We start from the raw sequence: 16,146 nt of genomic DNA, 5'->3' as shown, positions 1-16,146 counted from the left end.
CAGCAGAGCACCATTTGTGCCATTTCTGCTTCTGGAACCAATGGTTCCATTCAGTAGGACATGAGATCACTGTAAGCACAATACAAAGACCAGTCCTGGTGGCCCGCTAGGTAAGTGCTCATCTGCTATCTGAAAGGTCAGCAGTTCCAACCCACCAGCCACGCCACGTGAGAAGAAACCTGGCCATCTGTTCCCGGAAAGACTGCAGCCTAGGAAACGCTCCGGGCACCGCTGCTCTATAATGGGGTCAATGGGAGCCAGAATCTAGTCAACGGCCAGCAAGACAAGCCTGCCTATGATGGAAAGCCCACCCCCCAAAAGCCCTCCCCTCTCCACTTACAAATATGCACATTTTGAACATACAGGCAAAGATTGGTGGTGGTGTTCAACCAGGATCCCCTGACTTTGCCCTGAGTGGGTAATATAGACTTAATGAGCCATGCCACAAGGGTGTGTCCCTTCTCTGCCTTCATCCCGTGAGGTTGGCAAATCATGGCAACATGAAAATCAGCTGCCCCGGGATGACTCACGGCCAAAGAACTGGAAATGCTTTCAGAACTACCTCAAGAGTTCTCTGATAGCCATGTTTTTGCCAGTTGCTTGAGAAGAATTCGGTCTTTCCTTCTGTAGTTTTGCAGATTTGAAATCTAGAAGTGCAGATGACACTAGAGCAGTAAGAATCTTAAAGTGGTACAACTAACTCAGAATTTAGCAGGGTTTTTTCGGAAGAATCCCACACACACCCTTAAAAAACATCTTAAGAAGCTGGTGACTTTGAGGAAGACAGAACATACAACATGGACTTGAACCCAAACACAGCCCAGGGACCTCTCTGACTTTGGGCCCCAGTCATTTCACCCTTCTGAGTCTTTCCTATCTAAAATGTTCTCATGATAAAGTTGTGAGCATAAAATGAAATGTGTAAAGGCCCTACTACAGCAGGCCCTCTGTAAACACTTATTTTTGTTGTTTTTATTTTTCACATTGTTTTTACAGTTCCCCAAGGTCTAGGGAAATGGAGAGTGGTTAAATGAACATTAATTATTTAAGAAAACAGGCTAATCAATCACAGTGAATGTCCATCCAGTTTTCAGTGAGTTTGTGTGTGTATGTGTGTGTGTGTTTTACCATAACAAAGATCTACGTTTTTTATATTTAAGAAACAAGAAAATTGGGGTGGGGGTTAAAAAAAAAAAAAGAAACAAGAAAATTTTGTTGTACTCTTAACCGATTTTCATCTTGATGGCCAAGTGAAGAGGCTTACAGGCAAGCAGATGATGTGTAAGGAAGCTTTGGCTCCCTTGAAGAGAGCACCTTGGGGATTCAGGACTTGGGTTCTCATTGCCAGGAAGGAACCAGCCCGTCTGTTATAAAGTATTTGGTGCTCTCATTCGTGGCAAAGGATTTTGGTAAGAGAAGAAAGCAAAACCAAATGGGGAAAACAGGATGAACTATAATGCCTAGAAACAACTTTAATAAAACCTGAATTGAAATAACTGTTTTCATAAGAGCCCTCAATAAAATGGTGTTTTTTTTTTTAATAAAAGAACTGCTTCCACTGTTGAGAGTGTTTGCCTGATTTGTCATTTGCACTGCCATGGTGGAGTCCCTTCGCTGACTGCTCATCCACTGTGCTGATGCTCCGTGGAAGTTCCTTGAGATGACGCAGCAGCCCAGCCCTCCAGAGAGGGGCCGCCTCTGAAAACTGCCACCACAACTTCAGGGTGGGTAAGAATAAGAATATAGTTACTTAGTAAAAAAAACTGCCCTCAAGTCAATTCTGATTTATAGCATCCTGTAGGATAAAACGGCTTCTGTGGGGTTGAGACTAAATCTTTACAAGAGTAGAAAGCCTTAACTTTCTCCCAGGGAGTGGCCAGTGGTTTCAAACTGCTGATCTTGCAATTATCAGCCTGAGGTAGTTAAGTTTATTGTGCCAACCTGGCCGATAAACATGGGTTAATTGAAGGGCAGAGGGATAAACAGCTCAGTGAGCCTCACCTTTCAAGTTTTCAGGTTTCTTGCTTTCTAATGATCGGACCAGGGTGTAGCTGCCTTAGCCAGTTCCCTGCTTTAGCTGGCAAGGCTCACTTCCTGCAAGACATCCCTGAGAAGAAGCCGCTTGGATCTACCCTGATAATAGCCCTGGATGCTGGAACAACAGGGTGGAGACCCCTGCCGGCGCTGAGATGCTTACACATTCAGTGACTCAGCTTTCCTCCTGCAGTCAGCATCATGGTGCCTGTTTTGTGAGATGGAGGAAGACTTTGTGGATTGGTGTTGGATATATGGGTTAATGGGCTTGGCTTGGGCAGCACTGGGTTGGGATGTTTTCTTGATGCGCACTTAACCTTTATATAAAACTTATACATGAGTTGCTGTGGATTTGTTTCTCTGAAGTATCCAGACTAACAGACTGACTAGCACTGGGAATATACGAAACTGGATTATGGAAGGGTATGAAAATGTAAAGCCAAGCTTTAGACAAGGCTCCGCTGAGGACCATTACCCCAAGAGGGTAGAGATGTAAAAGCCAGTGAGCTGAGCTGAAGAAAGCCAAGCACTTAGAGAGATAGGGAAGGTGAGGTCAGAACAAGGCTATATGCCAGTAACTGGGAAGGCAGTCAGGAATCCAGCTTAATTTTTCACCTACCTCTTTGCTAGTACTAAGCCAGAGTGGTGCTAGTAAATCCGACTCATTGGTTTAGAACCCCAGCTATAAGCTTTTAGTATCCTCAAGATCAAGATCTTAGGAGCCCTGGTACTGGAGTGGGTTACATACAGTCTTGGAACTCCATGGGGCATTTCTCTGTCCTATGAGTCAAAATCAACACTGATGGTTTGGTTTGAGCTTTCAGTTCCTTAGTGATTTGAAAAGGGGAAAAAAAGTGGATTTTCCTAATTTATCCTGAAACTCAATCCCCAACTTTTTCTGCCAGAGGAATATCTACTCCGCACAGTGCTGGAACCTAGCCACACTAAGCTGCTCTTACTGGAGAGGTGGGGATGGGAGCCTGCCCCTGCCTACTTTCCCTTTCAGTGGGAAGACAGTGGGTGAAACTCTCCTCTTTAGGTGTTTAACAAGCAGAAGGCAGAAAGAAATACTATACAGACACTAAGCACACAAAAATAACAGCCCCCCAAAAGGTCTGGCACACCCACAAGGCTGCTTCTGACCACCCTGACTACTTGTTTGATCAGCAATCCCAGTTTTTCCAGGCACTGCAGAGGTTTCGAGTCCCCTTATCTGCCGTGATCGTCGCAACCACCGGATGGCAAGGACAGATCGGACTGCCGGTTTCATAACAAAGGACTACATGAGACACAAAGAACCCATTCTTCAAAATTTCAACTCCTTCCACCAGCCGCGGGACTCTGGTCCTGATGCTGTGAACGCAGGGCGCCCGCACCTGAGCCGGAGCTAGGACGAACAGGCCAATGAGAAGCCTGCATCCAGGAGGCGGGACGAGGAAGCTGCCAATGACGACTCCTTCCCGGAGAGAGAGTTCAGCTAATGAGGGTCCTGGGCTGGAGAGCGACGGCTGCTCGTCCAACCAGAGGCTGCGACCAGCGAGCCCGGAAGGCGGGACGCCCAGGGACGCCAGCGCGGGGCGGAGAGCAGGTCGCCCACCCTCGAGCGCCAGCCCGGGCGCGCTGACCTGGTCGTCAGTGGCCATGGCTCGCGCTGCCCTGCTCCTCGCCGCTCTGTCCACGCTGGTCGCCGCCGCTGCTGCAGGCGGAGATGCCCCGCCCGGCAAAATCGGTGCGGGAAGGACGGGATGGGCGGGAAAAGGGTTCTCAGCCCGGAGCCGCTGAGTGGAGGAAGGGGAGGGAGGGCAGCTGGGTGGTTGGACAAGACGGCCGCGGGGGAAGACGGGGTCTGCCATGGGGAGGAGCTTAAAGGATGGGTAGAGGGCTACGTGCGACGGAAAGGGGGCTTTGGCAGGACCGGCCACAGGTCTCATCAAAAGGTCCAGGGTCACTCAGTGAGTATCTGCTGTGGACCGAGCTGTTGGCCAGGCGTCCCCCAGGCAGTCGGCGTTTGGGCGATTTCATTCACACAGGGGTGTTAAGAGCCATCATTGTGGTAGGTGCGGTTCTTCCCCGAGGGTAGGACACAGGACAGGGAAGTTGTGTACGATGGTTGACAAAGTGCTTCAACACCGAGAAAGGCGCTGCACCCCAGGCGTTGCTGCTCAGGAGAGCTTCCTAGAAGCAGGTTCTTCTCAGCGTTATCCTGGGAACTTGGGACATAGTCTTAAGAGCCCGAGGTAGTTCTGCGAGAGGGAGATTTGCAAATGACAGTAGGAGTCGTTTTACGGGAATCGGTTTCATTATTATGGGGCGGGGCTCAATATTTTTCTTTTGTAATTGTTCAAATATGTAGCAAAGTTGAAAAGTTTTTATAGCTTTCATTCCTAGTTCAACCTGGTGACCCACCTGCATTCTACCATTAGGCAAAACCATTTTGTTTGCTTTGTTGGATCTACATCAAACAACTCATGTGCCCATTAATCCATCTTATATGGGCTATTGTGATGCATTGCAGTGAGCTGCATGTATTGTTAGGTGCAGTCCGTTCCATATTAGGGGTCAGGGCTCTTCCAGCTCATAGTGACCCTGTGTACCACAGGGTCTCCCACCCTCCTAGTCCTGTGCCAGCCATCCAGTTGTTGTGTGAGCCCGTTGTTGTGGCTGCTCTGTCAGTCCTTCTCGGGGAGGATCTTCCTCGTTTCTCACTGACCTCTACTTTACCAAGCCTGATGTCCTTCTTCAGGGACTGGTCCTTCCTGAGAGCATGTCCAAGTTATATGAGGTGATGAAGTCTTGCTGTCCTCTCTTCTAAAGAGCATTCTGGCTGTACGTCTTTCAAGATGAATTTGTTTGTTTTTCTGGCAATCCATGGTATACAAGGGCTTCAAAAAGTTCTTGGAAAGCCCCAGTATCTTTTCGTTCCATATTTCCACAAGCGTTTTGGAACAACACCCTTGTGTGTTTCGTATCCACCATCAACATTATATTTCAAATGATTCATTTTTCCCTGGTCTTTCACATTTGTTGTCAAAGGAGCCCTGGCAATGCAGTTGGGTAAATGATGGACTGATCACCACAAGGTTGGTGGTTCAAACTCAATGTCTGCCCCAAGGGAGAAAAATGAGGCTGCCTGCTCCTCCAAAGGTTTACAGCCTTGGAAACCCTATAGAGAGTTGCTGTGAGTCAGAATCAGCTCAATAGTGGGTTTTGTTTGGCTTATTCGTTGTCAAGCATGCATACGAAGTGATTAAAAATACCATAGCTTGAATCATACTCACATTAGTCCTTAAAGTAACATCTTTGCTTTTTAATGTTTTTAAGGGGTCTTCTGCAGCAGATTTGCCTAATGTAGTATGTTGTTTTGTTTCTTGACTGCTGCTTCCATGAGCATTGTTTGTGAATCCTCGTAAAATTAAAACCTTGGCAACTTCAATTTTTCCTCCACTTACCATGATGTCTGTTGGTCTAATTGTGAAGATGTTTGCTTTCTTCATGCTCAGGTGTAATGGTCTGATATTCATCAGTAAGCACTTCAGGTCCTCTTCCCTTTAAATAAGCAAGGTTGTATCCGCATATCATGCATTGTTCATGAGCCTTCCTCTAATCCTGATGCTGCATTCTTCATATAATCCACCTTCTCAGATTATTTGCTTAACACCCAGATTGGATGTGCATGGTGAAAGGATGACACCCTGACGCACATCTTTTCTGATATGAAACCATGAAGTACAGGATGCCCTTTTTTGATTCAAAGACGCCCTCTTGGTCCCTGTACAAGTTCCGGATGAGCACCACTAAGTGTTCTAGAATGCCCATTCTTCTCAATATTATCCATAATGTGGTCTGGTCCACACAGTCAAACGACTGACTAGTCAATGAAACGCAGGTAAACATCTTTCTAGTATTCTCTGCTTCCAACCAAGACTCATCTGACACCAGCAGTGATGGCCCCCATGCCCTGTCCTCTGCTGAATCAGGTTTGAGTTTCTGGCAGCTCCCTGGGGATATATTGCTGCAAGCATTTTTTAATTATCTTAAGTAGAGTTTTACTTGCACGTAACAATATTAATGCTATTGTACATTCTGCTGGGTTATCTTTCTTTGGAATGGGCACAAATATGGATCCTTTCCCAGTTGGTTGGCCAGGTAACTGACTTCCAAATTTCTCGACAATTTCTTAGAATTCCATATTTGATCTGCCTGCAGTTTTTGTTTTCTTTCTTCCTTTTAAAAAGTGTTATTTTCACTCCCTCTCATAAAATAATTCTAGGCAGAGGTGGGGGTGGGTCTTCACGCCTTCCACGCACCGCACTTGTCAGAAGTACCTTGGGATGCCCGAGAGAACCACCACAGACTTGCTGGGATCGGTGCTATGGTGAGGTTTCTTAAACTACAGACCCACAGCCCGGGCCATAAGCAGTTGACGTGGTCGGAAGCGCACAGCGCAGTTCTTCGCTGTGAGACAATCGACTTGATGGCAGTGAGCAAAGTTGACCTGAAACATGTCAGAGCTCAGCTGGGCGTGGAGTTGATCGCTTGCAGAGCAAGGGAATTCTGAGAACTGGAGTGGCCAGAGAAGACCTCAAAGAGAAGGTTGATTCCAAGCCAGGCGTCGAAGAACGGGAAAGAGGTCTTAATGACCTGCCTGTCTGTCAGGTAGTGTCCAGAGGTTACAGGGTCTTACCCCACCCTGTGGGAGCAAGCCGCAGGACATTGGGGAAAGTACAGAGAGCCTCATCCCAGCAGGACAGTCTCTGGCAATGGAGGACTTGGTCTGCCCCTGCCACCTCTCCCAGGCAGGACATGTGGCAATGGCAAGCTGTCCGGTAGCTGTCCCTGTTGTCCTCAGCCCACTGACCAGAGCCTGTGCTCCTCCTGAGTGCTTCAGACTCCACCCACAGGAACGAAGCACTTCCTGTTAGAAGGACGTCAAGTCTGAACACCTCGGCGTGGCATCTTGACCTCCTCAACCCACCCACAGTTCCATTTGACATGCTTCCCTTGTTCATTCGGCTCTCTCTGGAGAGAATATGTTTCTTCTCACTGGCCAAAAGCCCTGCTGTCCTGTAGGGCCTTGATCAGATGGTACTTCAGAGCGCCATCCAGCCAAGCTAAAGCTTTGTCCCTGCCCCTTCTTAGCAGAATTCATTGCTTCCTCGTTGGGATTCCGTGGGCCCTACTGTTGTGCTTCGTCCCAGGTTGCCAGAACTAACTGTGCATGCGTCGGCCCATCCCGTGCCTGGCTCCTGGGGGCAGAAGCCCTGTGTAAGTCATCTTTCGGCCCCAGGATCACTGGGGATTGGTAAAGTGCTGAATTCAGTGGTACACAATGAGGTGTTGATGTCTGCTTCCCTATCTCTCTCTAGCAGCTTCCAGGACTTGGGGTCGCAGTTTCTCAGGGAAAATAGGATATTTTGCAACTCTGTTTGCAGATGGAGGGGAAGGAGAACGTGTCAGTGCATATAGCTGTGTGAAGTTTAAGGGCGTCGTTGGAAATGCCTTGGAGATGCCGGGCATGTACAACAGCTGTTTACTGAGCCTGGCTCGAGGGCTATAGCAGCCCTGCTCTCAAAGCTTGGGAGGGTTAACGAGAGTCAGTTACCTGACCAACCAACAAGATGAGATCCATATTTGTGCCCATTCCAAAGAAAGACAACCCAACAGCATGTGGACATTGCCAATCAATATCACTATCACATTCAAGTAAACTCCTACTCAAGATAATTGAGTAGAAAATACTTGCAGCAATATATCCCAGGGAGCTGCCAGAAACTCAAACCTGACTCAGCAGAGACAGGGCATGAGGGCCATCACTGCTGATGGCAGATGAGTCTTTCAGGATCTGCCACGAGGCCTGCCTTCTAAGGTCCAGCAAGCCAAGCTGAACGTAACGTCTAGGAGCGGTAGAAGCCAGCGATCATTGTAGACAAGGGGAGCAAGTCATCGACCCTTGTTGAGGGAGAGCGTAAGCAAGGACACTGTGGGGAAGGACACGGAGGCAGATGAGAGAGTGGAGTATCGGGAGCTCAGCCCGCGGCTGAGGTGACAGGAGTCGGAGCATGATGAACCAGCTAGTGTCTGAGGTTTGCCTGTCACAACCTAGTGAGGGTGGTCTGGTGTGGGCCCCACAGGACCAGTCACACCGGATTTCCCTCCTGTTCCTTGTAAGTAAGACAACTAGACTCATAGCTGCCTCAGATTCATGGCAGGCAAGCACTGTGGGCGGGGGGATAGTCAAGCTCCATAGTTTCACAGATGGCTTTCAGTTCTCTAAAGTTGCTGTTTAATGATAAGACTGCCGGGACGGGTTCCCGGTAGCACCTCAGACCCCTGCCCAGTGAGCTGTTCTGATCAGTGACTTGCACGAGAACGTCCACGCCACTGACAGCCGAGTTTACAGGTGACCGGGTTAGAGGTAGGAATACCAGCGATGATAAACCAACTGCCACCGAGTGAGGTGGGTTGGTTTTGATTTGATGGAGTGGGGGGTGGGTTGGTTTAGCTGTTTGCACTTTGGGTTGTTGTTGGGTTTTTGCATTTTGTGTGGGTTCATTGAAAGCTTACAGAGCAAATTGGTCTTATGGTGAGTTTTGTAGCAAACGAAGGGCATTCTGCTAAAAGGACCACGCAGAACCTGGAGATTCTTTCCTGCTCTCTCGCTGCTAAAGTGTCTCTGTCAACTGAGGGGCAAAGTAACAGACAGGTTTTAGGTGGCCTTTGTGCTTTCTTAATAACCTCATCAAGTCCTCGGGCTGCAAGCCTCCTTTCCGAAAGGGCCTGCGTCCGTGGAGCACACTGTCTGGGGACGGTGGGAGGACTGAGGGGCCACCCGCAGCCTCTCACCTCCTTCGTCTCTCTTCCCCCGCCTGGCGGGCCTGCTGACAGCCGTGGTCGGGGCTGGCATCGGGGGCTCCGCTGTGGCCCATTTCCTCCAGCAGCACTTCGGGCCCCGCGTACAGATCGACGTGTTCGAGAAGGGGACCGTGGGCGGCCGCCTGGCCACCATCTCTGTCAACAAGCAGCACTACGAGAGCGGGGCCGCATCCTTCCACTCGCTGAGCCTGCACATGCAGGACTTCGTCAGGCTGCTGGGTGAGTGGCCGCCCGCCCTGCCCACGGTCAAGGCCCAACACTCATGCACTTCACTCTCCTGAGACCAGAGAGGGCAAGAACTTTCCCGATGTTGCACAGTGGGTCCATGGCAGAGCAGGGATTAGAACTCAGCTTTAATTCCCAGGCCAGTTTCTCCTCCTTTCAAGGTGCCGCCTCTTGGTAGTCGTCCCCACGTGGCTCCCTCGGGCCACGTGCTGGCACCCTTCCAGGTGGTCAATTCAAACTCACTGCCCTGGGGTCGGTTCTGACTCCCAGCACCCCTAGAGGAGAGCTTGCTCTAACCCTGCCCACCAGCCTTCACCGTGGGGGCTAGCGCCTGCCAAGGGAACGGACTGAGCGCGTCTAGGCCTGGGCCAAAGCCATGCAGTGAACCAGAGCGAGAGCTGGGGCTTCGGGCTGCAGGCCTCACTGGCATATACCCCGTTTGATCCAGAAACGCCTCTTCTCAGAAGGGATCCTACACGTGTGCGGACACGCCTGCAAGGTGGCCTGCCGACACGGTTGCTCAGTACATCCTCTGCACTAACTAGATGCCCCAGTGATGAGAAAGTGATGGGGCCCACACAATCGGCCGTCGGGCATCCAGAATGAGGAAGTACGTCTTTTCCAGATGCCAGGCGGCCCCTGTGGACAGTGTGTGGGGTCAACTGTCTCTGGACAGGTGCTCGGGCAATGGACTTCCCGGCTGTCCCCAGGAGGGAATGTAGTGACTCGGGGGCAGGTTGGGGAGGGAAGGTTTGGCGCAGGCCATATGCCCTCTAAGCCTCGGTTTCCCCATCTTTCGCGGGAGCAGTGAGCGCCACTCTACCGGCTCAGTCCGCCAGGGGGCAAAGTTAGATGGCGCTGGGATTGGGCTGCCAGGGCTGCCGCCGAGAGCAAGCCCTGGGCACCCTAGGGTGGCCGCGTTCACTCCCGTTCCCTGTCCATAACAGCGAGCACAGCCGAGCAAGTGCCCAGGCGCTGGTGCCTGTCTGAACAGAGCGGCGCCCGTGGCCCACCTAGACTGGGCTTTCTCTCCCGGTCCTTCTGGGAGGCCCCGCAGTCCAGGCTGCCCAAGCGCACTCCGTGTCCCCGCAGGGCTGCGGCACCGGCGCGAGGTGGTGGGCCGGAGCGCCATCTTCGGCGGGGCACACTTGGTGCTGGAGGAGACCGACTGGTACCTGCTGAACCTCTTCCGGCTGTGGTGGCACTACGGCATCGGCTTCCTGCGGCTGCAGATGTGGGTGGAGGAGGTCATGGAGAAGTTCATGAGGTAAGGCTCCGCCACCTCCGTTACCTGTCCCCTTCACTCCTCGCCCCTTCCTGATCAGCACCTAGAGACTGCAGGACACGTTCACCCCAATGTCAGCCCCCCAGCCCCGAAAGGTGCTCAGAGACTGCTCCCTTGGCCGGTTGTCCGCCCAGTGCCAGAGTCTGGGCCTTCCTGCCCTCGTTTCGCCCGCCCTAGGAAAGGTCATATGCTCGCCCTTGTCAACATGGTCCGAGCCCAGGACGCTGGGTCCTCCTTTCTGCAGAAGATGACTTCCATCTGTCGATTGAAGCCCAGTTGCCTCCTAACTTCCGCGCCCACACCTGAACTGCCTCCCGGACAGCCCCCCTTGTCTTGTTGACCCTCAGCCATGGCCCCAGACTAGGCGGCCTCCCAGAGACCAGCTGCGGACGTCAGTCAGCTGAGGGCTGCAGGCGTGGGGCCAGCCCCTGTGAGTGGGTTGCTGGTGGGGGGGGGGGGTGGCTCTGGGAGGGAGCAGGTACCCTGCCAGATTGGACCTGAGGAGAGCACCCTGGAGCCAGCAGAGAGGGTGCTGCCGTGTGGTCCAAGGTCCTAAAAGCAAAGACAAAGCGGGAGCATCTGGCGGAGGGATGGCCGTGGGAGGCTGCAGGGCTTTGGCTGGCACCCTCAGACTCCCCATGGTGCTCCGGATGGGCTGGGGTCCCAGGTGCCACCCCACATCCATCCAGCTTCCAGGAAGACTTTCTTGCCTAAGTGCTTTGCCCTTTGTTGCCCTGCTCAGGCAGGGCAGGCTCAGAGAGGTGCCATCTTTGTCACCCAGCAGAGCCAGATGGGAAGGCAGAAGAACACTCTCCCACCTTTCCCTCTGCCCTGTTCCCTTGGAGGGGCTACCACCAGAACAAGGGCGGGTCGGGGAGCTGACCAGCTTCACAAGCAGGGCGCCTGGCAGGCCTCCAGGTGAGGGCCCCAGTATTGGGTGGGTGCGCGAGGCCTGGCGCTGTGTGTCCCCAGGATCTACAAGTACCAGGCCCACGGCTACGCCTTCTCTGGGGTGGAGGAGCTGCTCTACTCTCTGGGGGAGGCTACCTTCATCAACATGACCCAGCGCTCCGTGGCCGAGTCCCTGCTCCAGGTGGGCGTCACACAGCGCTTCATCGACGACGTCGTCTCTGCCGTCCTGCGGGCCAGCTACGGCCAGTCAGCAGCTATGCCTGCTTTTGCCGGTGAGCCTCCGCCCCCGGCCTGCCCACCCTCAGCCTCCCCGTGGTGCTCAGGATGGGCTGGGGTCCCAGGTGCCACCTCACCTCCGCCCAGCTTCCAGGAAGACTTTCTTGCCTAAGCACTCTGCCCTTTGTTGCCCCAGCCTCACCTGGTCCTGGCAGGAGCTGGCAGTCACGAGTGCAGACACACACACACAGACACACACACACAGAGCCTCCGCAACTGTGTGTGAAATAGAGGCTCACGTCACAGGCCCCGAGTGCTTTGGCCACTCCTGGCTGTCTGACAATCCTTTGTGTAAGTGTAAGTGTGTAAGTGCAGCCTTTAGGTCATACTCTGCTCTCTACCCTGGTGTCAAGAGCAGCCATTCTGGGGCCTCTGACCTGGTATCTATCCGCTGCAGCACCTCCCCCCGCCCCCCAGCAGGTGGGCATGGTACAGCTGCACAGCACCCAGAGGGGTCAAAGCCAAATCTGCCAGGGGAGCTGAGGCAAGTCTCCCCCAAGGGTGGTGACTATTCTGGGCCTGATACGATGTGGTTGGCTTTTAACCAGCTGCGCGGGCACTGGCTGCCCTCCTCCAGGGAGACTGGTTCCTTCTCTTCTCCCACCCTCATAGCATGGGAGGGCCACAACTCAATCCTTGGCTAATTCTCAACTACCCGAGTTCCCTTAACAATCTCATGGGGTCACAAGACTTTCAGTAGACCGACTCCCAGAGCTCCCCCAGGAGCGGCAGACTCCTGTGTCAGCTGCCAATGCGAAAGCCAGCGGGCTCCTCGCACCCAGCCGGGCCCCCGCTGCCCTCAGACCTGCTCCTCCCCTGCTCTTGCCCAGCTCCTCAACTCTGCCACTGTGTCAAGCCAGCTTGTGGCAACCACCTTGTAGGATAGAACTGCCCCTGAAGATCTTCACAGGAGTCGAAAGCCTCAACTTTCTCCCACCGAGCGGCTGGTGGTTTCAAACTGCTGACCTTGCAGTTAGCAGCCCTACACGTGACCACTCTGCCACCAGAGGATAATGGAGAAGAACTCCTTTCCTTTCTGTTGTTCCAGCAAAGCCTCAGCTCGTTTCTTCCCCTCCCGCCCTATAAGGGATTCATCACAAATCCTGTCTGCTTTACTTGTGGCTCGGTGCTTTCCCTGCCTTGTGCCAGTGGGTAGGGTTAGGGCCCTTGCCTGTGGTTGGGAGGAGGCTCACAGTGGGTGCAGTGGGCTCTCCCACCCCCCAGAACTCACCACCCACCTTCCCCCTTTGTCCAGGGGCCATGTCACTTGCCGGGGCCCAGGGCAGCCTGTGGTCTGTGGAGGGAGGCAACAAGCTGGTCTGTTCTGGTTTGCTGAGGCTTACCAAGGCTAACGTGATCCACGCCACGGTGACCTCTGTGACCCTGCACAGTAAGGGTGAGTGGACAAGAGCAGCAGGCGGGCCCAGCCCGTGCCCAGACACCCCTACTCTGCCGTCTGTACCCAAACCCTGGCTTCTGATCTCTTGGGGAGTGTTGGGGGAAAGAAAGGGGAAAACCACCCAGGAAGCCCAGCACTGCTGAGTGACACCAGAGGGCACTGCTGTCCCCCTGCAGAAATGGACCTCCTCCTTAATCCAGTGAAACCTTTGAGCCACCACCTTAGGTGCTGCCCCCAGCTGGTCAGAACCAGAACGGGTTCTCTTGATTCCAGCCCCATGGGCTCCGGGGCAGCCACACCAGCACGTGGAAACTGGGACCCCCTCCTGGACCCAGCTGCCCGCTTTCCACCCCGAGCCCCTGGCATGGTGCCGTCGGTGGTGGGACCCGGGTGGGAGAGCAGCAAGCCAAGCACAAAGGAAGGCGAATGGTGTGTCTCCCCTCTCCTTCCAGAGGGGAAGGCCCTGTACGAGGTAGGCTACGAGACCGAGCAGCGCCACAGCTCCGACTTCTACGACATCGTGGTCATTGCCAGCCCCCTGCACCTGGACAACAGCAGCAGCAACCTCACCTTCCAAGGCTTCACGCCGCCCATCGATGACCTGCAGGCTGCCTACCAGCCCACCGTTGTCTCCTTGGTCCACGGTTACCTCAACTCTTCCTACTTCGGCTTCCCCGACCCTAAACTGTTCCCCTTTGCCAGCATCCTTACCACGGATTTCCCCAGCTTCTTCAGTACCCTGGACAACATATGCCCTGTCAACATCTCGGCCAACTTCCGGCGGAAGCAGCCTCAGGAGGCAGCCGTCTGGAGAGTCCAGTCCCCCAAGCCCCTCCTTCGGACCCAACTCAAGACCCTCTTCCGTTCCTATTACTCGGTACAGACGGCTGAGTGGCAGGCCCACCCCCTCTACGGCTCCCGCCGCACCCTCCCCAGCTTCGCACTCCACGACCAGCTCTTCCACCTCAGCGCCCTGGAGTGGGCGGCCAGCTCCGTGGAGGTGATGGCTGTGGCCGCCAAGAACGTGGCCCTGCTGGCCTACAACCGGTGGTACCAGGACCTGGACAAGATCGACCAAAAGGACTTGATGCACAAGGTAAAAACCGAACTGTGAGGGTTCCACGCAGCCTGGGGATGCTCCCGGCCCCGCCGCAGCCCCCCACTCCGCACCGCCTGCCCCCAGAATCTTTCTGAGCCGCTCCCCTGCACGGCGGGGCCACGTGGCCTGCTGTCTGCCTGGATCCTCACGGCAGTGGCTTCTTACAGCGGGGCTGGAAGAAAATCCCTCCTGACCAGTGTGTTCAGTTTATTTATTTTTTCTTAAGAAAAGAAATAAAAATCCATTTCCTCAAACTGCTTCTGCCTTGTTTTCTGCCCAGTTCCGACACTGGTTTTCAGTCGGCGTGTCCAGTCAGTGCTGACTCCCAGTGACCTTGGACGTGTGGAGTAGAGCTACTTCTTAGGGTCCTTAAGGCTCTGACATTTCAGAAGCAAACCCCCAAGCCAGTCTTCCCAGGAGCCTCTCGGTGAGGTCAAACCACCAAGCTTTTGGCTAGTGCTCACCTGTCTGCTCCCAAAATGAATCGAAAGCAGCCAATGATGAAACAGTTATGAAAGTCACAAATAAAGACAGCGGCAGATCGTAAAGTGTACGAAATGATGTGACGTTGCTGTTCTGTGTCCCCCTGGCTAGGGCGTGCTTCTCGGTGGTTGGGCAGATATTAGACTAGTTGCACTTCCATAATGTAGCTGCGTCCAGGGTGTGAGCCGATGTCATCAGCCAAGCAGCTGTAAGAGGCGGCCCCTCGGGGCTGTGGCCTGCATCCCATACACATGGACTTTGTGGTGTACATATGTTCTTTACACTGGCTCCGCTTCGGGTGGATGGGAGCTCCTGCAGGCCACGCCCTTGCACTGCTTGTTGGAGGAGATGACGGCGATGGGGCCCAAAGAAGGCTGTCGTGTAACTCAGCCTGGGGTGAGGAGAAGAAAGCACAGCACGCCCTAGGAAGAGGGGTGCTGTGTTGGCCCCGGGAGGAATCCACCGTGCCGTTCCTCGTGCCAGGGCCATGGGTGACGTTCTCTGTGGCTCTGTCTCCCATGCCCCCAAACAGCCTGCCAGCAGAGGAGAGGCTGAAACACAAGTTCTGGGGTGGAGTTCAGAGGCTAAACTGGTGCTACCCCTTGTGATCCCTTTGAAAGGGAAAGAGAAAAAGTGATTAAAAGGGGGGGCGGGGAGACTGCTATCAAGAAGAAAGAAAATGTTTGGAAACTGATTGTGGTAGCAGTTGTACAATGCCGCTTGATGTGATTGAACTGTGGAATGTTGTGATATCTGTAAGGGATCCCAATACAATTTTAAAATTTTTTTAAAGAAAAGGAGAGTTATGCTTTGCTCCGTTGTTCTAGAAATTTCTAAAGATTAGCCGCTTGAGAAAAGGGAGTGAAAATCATTTCCGTTCACTTTGGACCTTTCCTTTCTGTAAAGGAGGAGGCCGGAGGGACTGAAACAGAATGCTCAGCAGGTGTGGCCCGTGAGTCAAGCTCCCTATCAGCATCTTCCTGGAGAAAGCGTGGGGGTGGGGTGGGGTGCGGGGGTGTCGTGTTTAGATAAGCATGCGATTCCCAAGTCCCACTCATTGCCCACCTGTGGGTTCCGACTGATGGTGATCCTGTTATAGGACAAAGTAGAGCTGCCCCCGTGGAGTTTCCAAGGCTATGTGGAAGATTCATGGAAGTGGGTTGCCTCATCTTCCAAGGGGCAGCTGGTGGGTTCAAACTCCCAGCCTTTTGGTTCGCGGCTAAGCGCTCAAACACCGCGCCACCAGGGCTCCTTTGAGGCCCATGCACCCAGACCTGCTGAAACAGGCCCAGAGCAAGGGGCTCGGGTGTCAGGAGGGAACCTCATTGCCAGGTTATCCTAGCCCATAGTGTGGCATTCCTAACAGGGACAGACCCCAGAAGTCATCCAACTGACTGCCCTCTAATTACAGATGCGGACATACAGTTTTGCTCAAAGTAGGACACCGCTTACCCACGGCTCCGGGTGAGTTCATGAAGCAGAGCTCAAATCTGGAGATCTTCAGGATCCACTGAGTTTAGCAGAGGGCCAAATGCCCTTCATGTGGGCAAACACGCTCAC

The 16,146-nt window shown here is 53.4% G+C and overlaps 1 protein-coding gene across 1 annotated transcript; it reads left to right on the top strand.

Moving 5' to 3' along the window:
- Positions 1-3,675: 3,675 nt before the first annotated feature.
- Positions 3,676-14,357, top strand: PCYOX1L (prenylcysteine oxidase 1 like). The gene is made up of 6 exons (XM_004696714.2): positions 3,676-3,763; positions 8,920-9,126; positions 10,225-10,399; positions 11,390-11,601; positions 12,861-13,001; positions 13,457-14,357. The coding sequence occupies exons 1-6, from the start codon at positions 3,676-3,678 to the stop codon at positions 14,116-14,118; spliced, it is 1,485 nt and encodes a 494-aa protein (XP_004696771.1). The 3' UTR covers positions 14,119-14,357.
- The last annotated feature ends 1,789 nt before the right edge of the window (positions 14,358-16,146 follow it).

The sequence above is a fragment of the Echinops telfairi genome, unplaced genomic scaffold, assembly GCF_000313985.2.
Source record: "Echinops telfairi isolate 266 unplaced genomic scaffold, ASM31398v2 ScPeMD7_7469;HRSCAF=8507_0, whole genome shotgun sequence".
NCBI classification, from domain to species: domain Eukaryota; kingdom Metazoa; phylum Chordata; class Mammalia; order Afrosoricida; family Tenrecidae; genus Echinops; species Echinops telfairi.
Note: the sequence above shows the minus strand (reverse complement) of the source record. Positions and strands in the feature narration are given on the sequence as shown.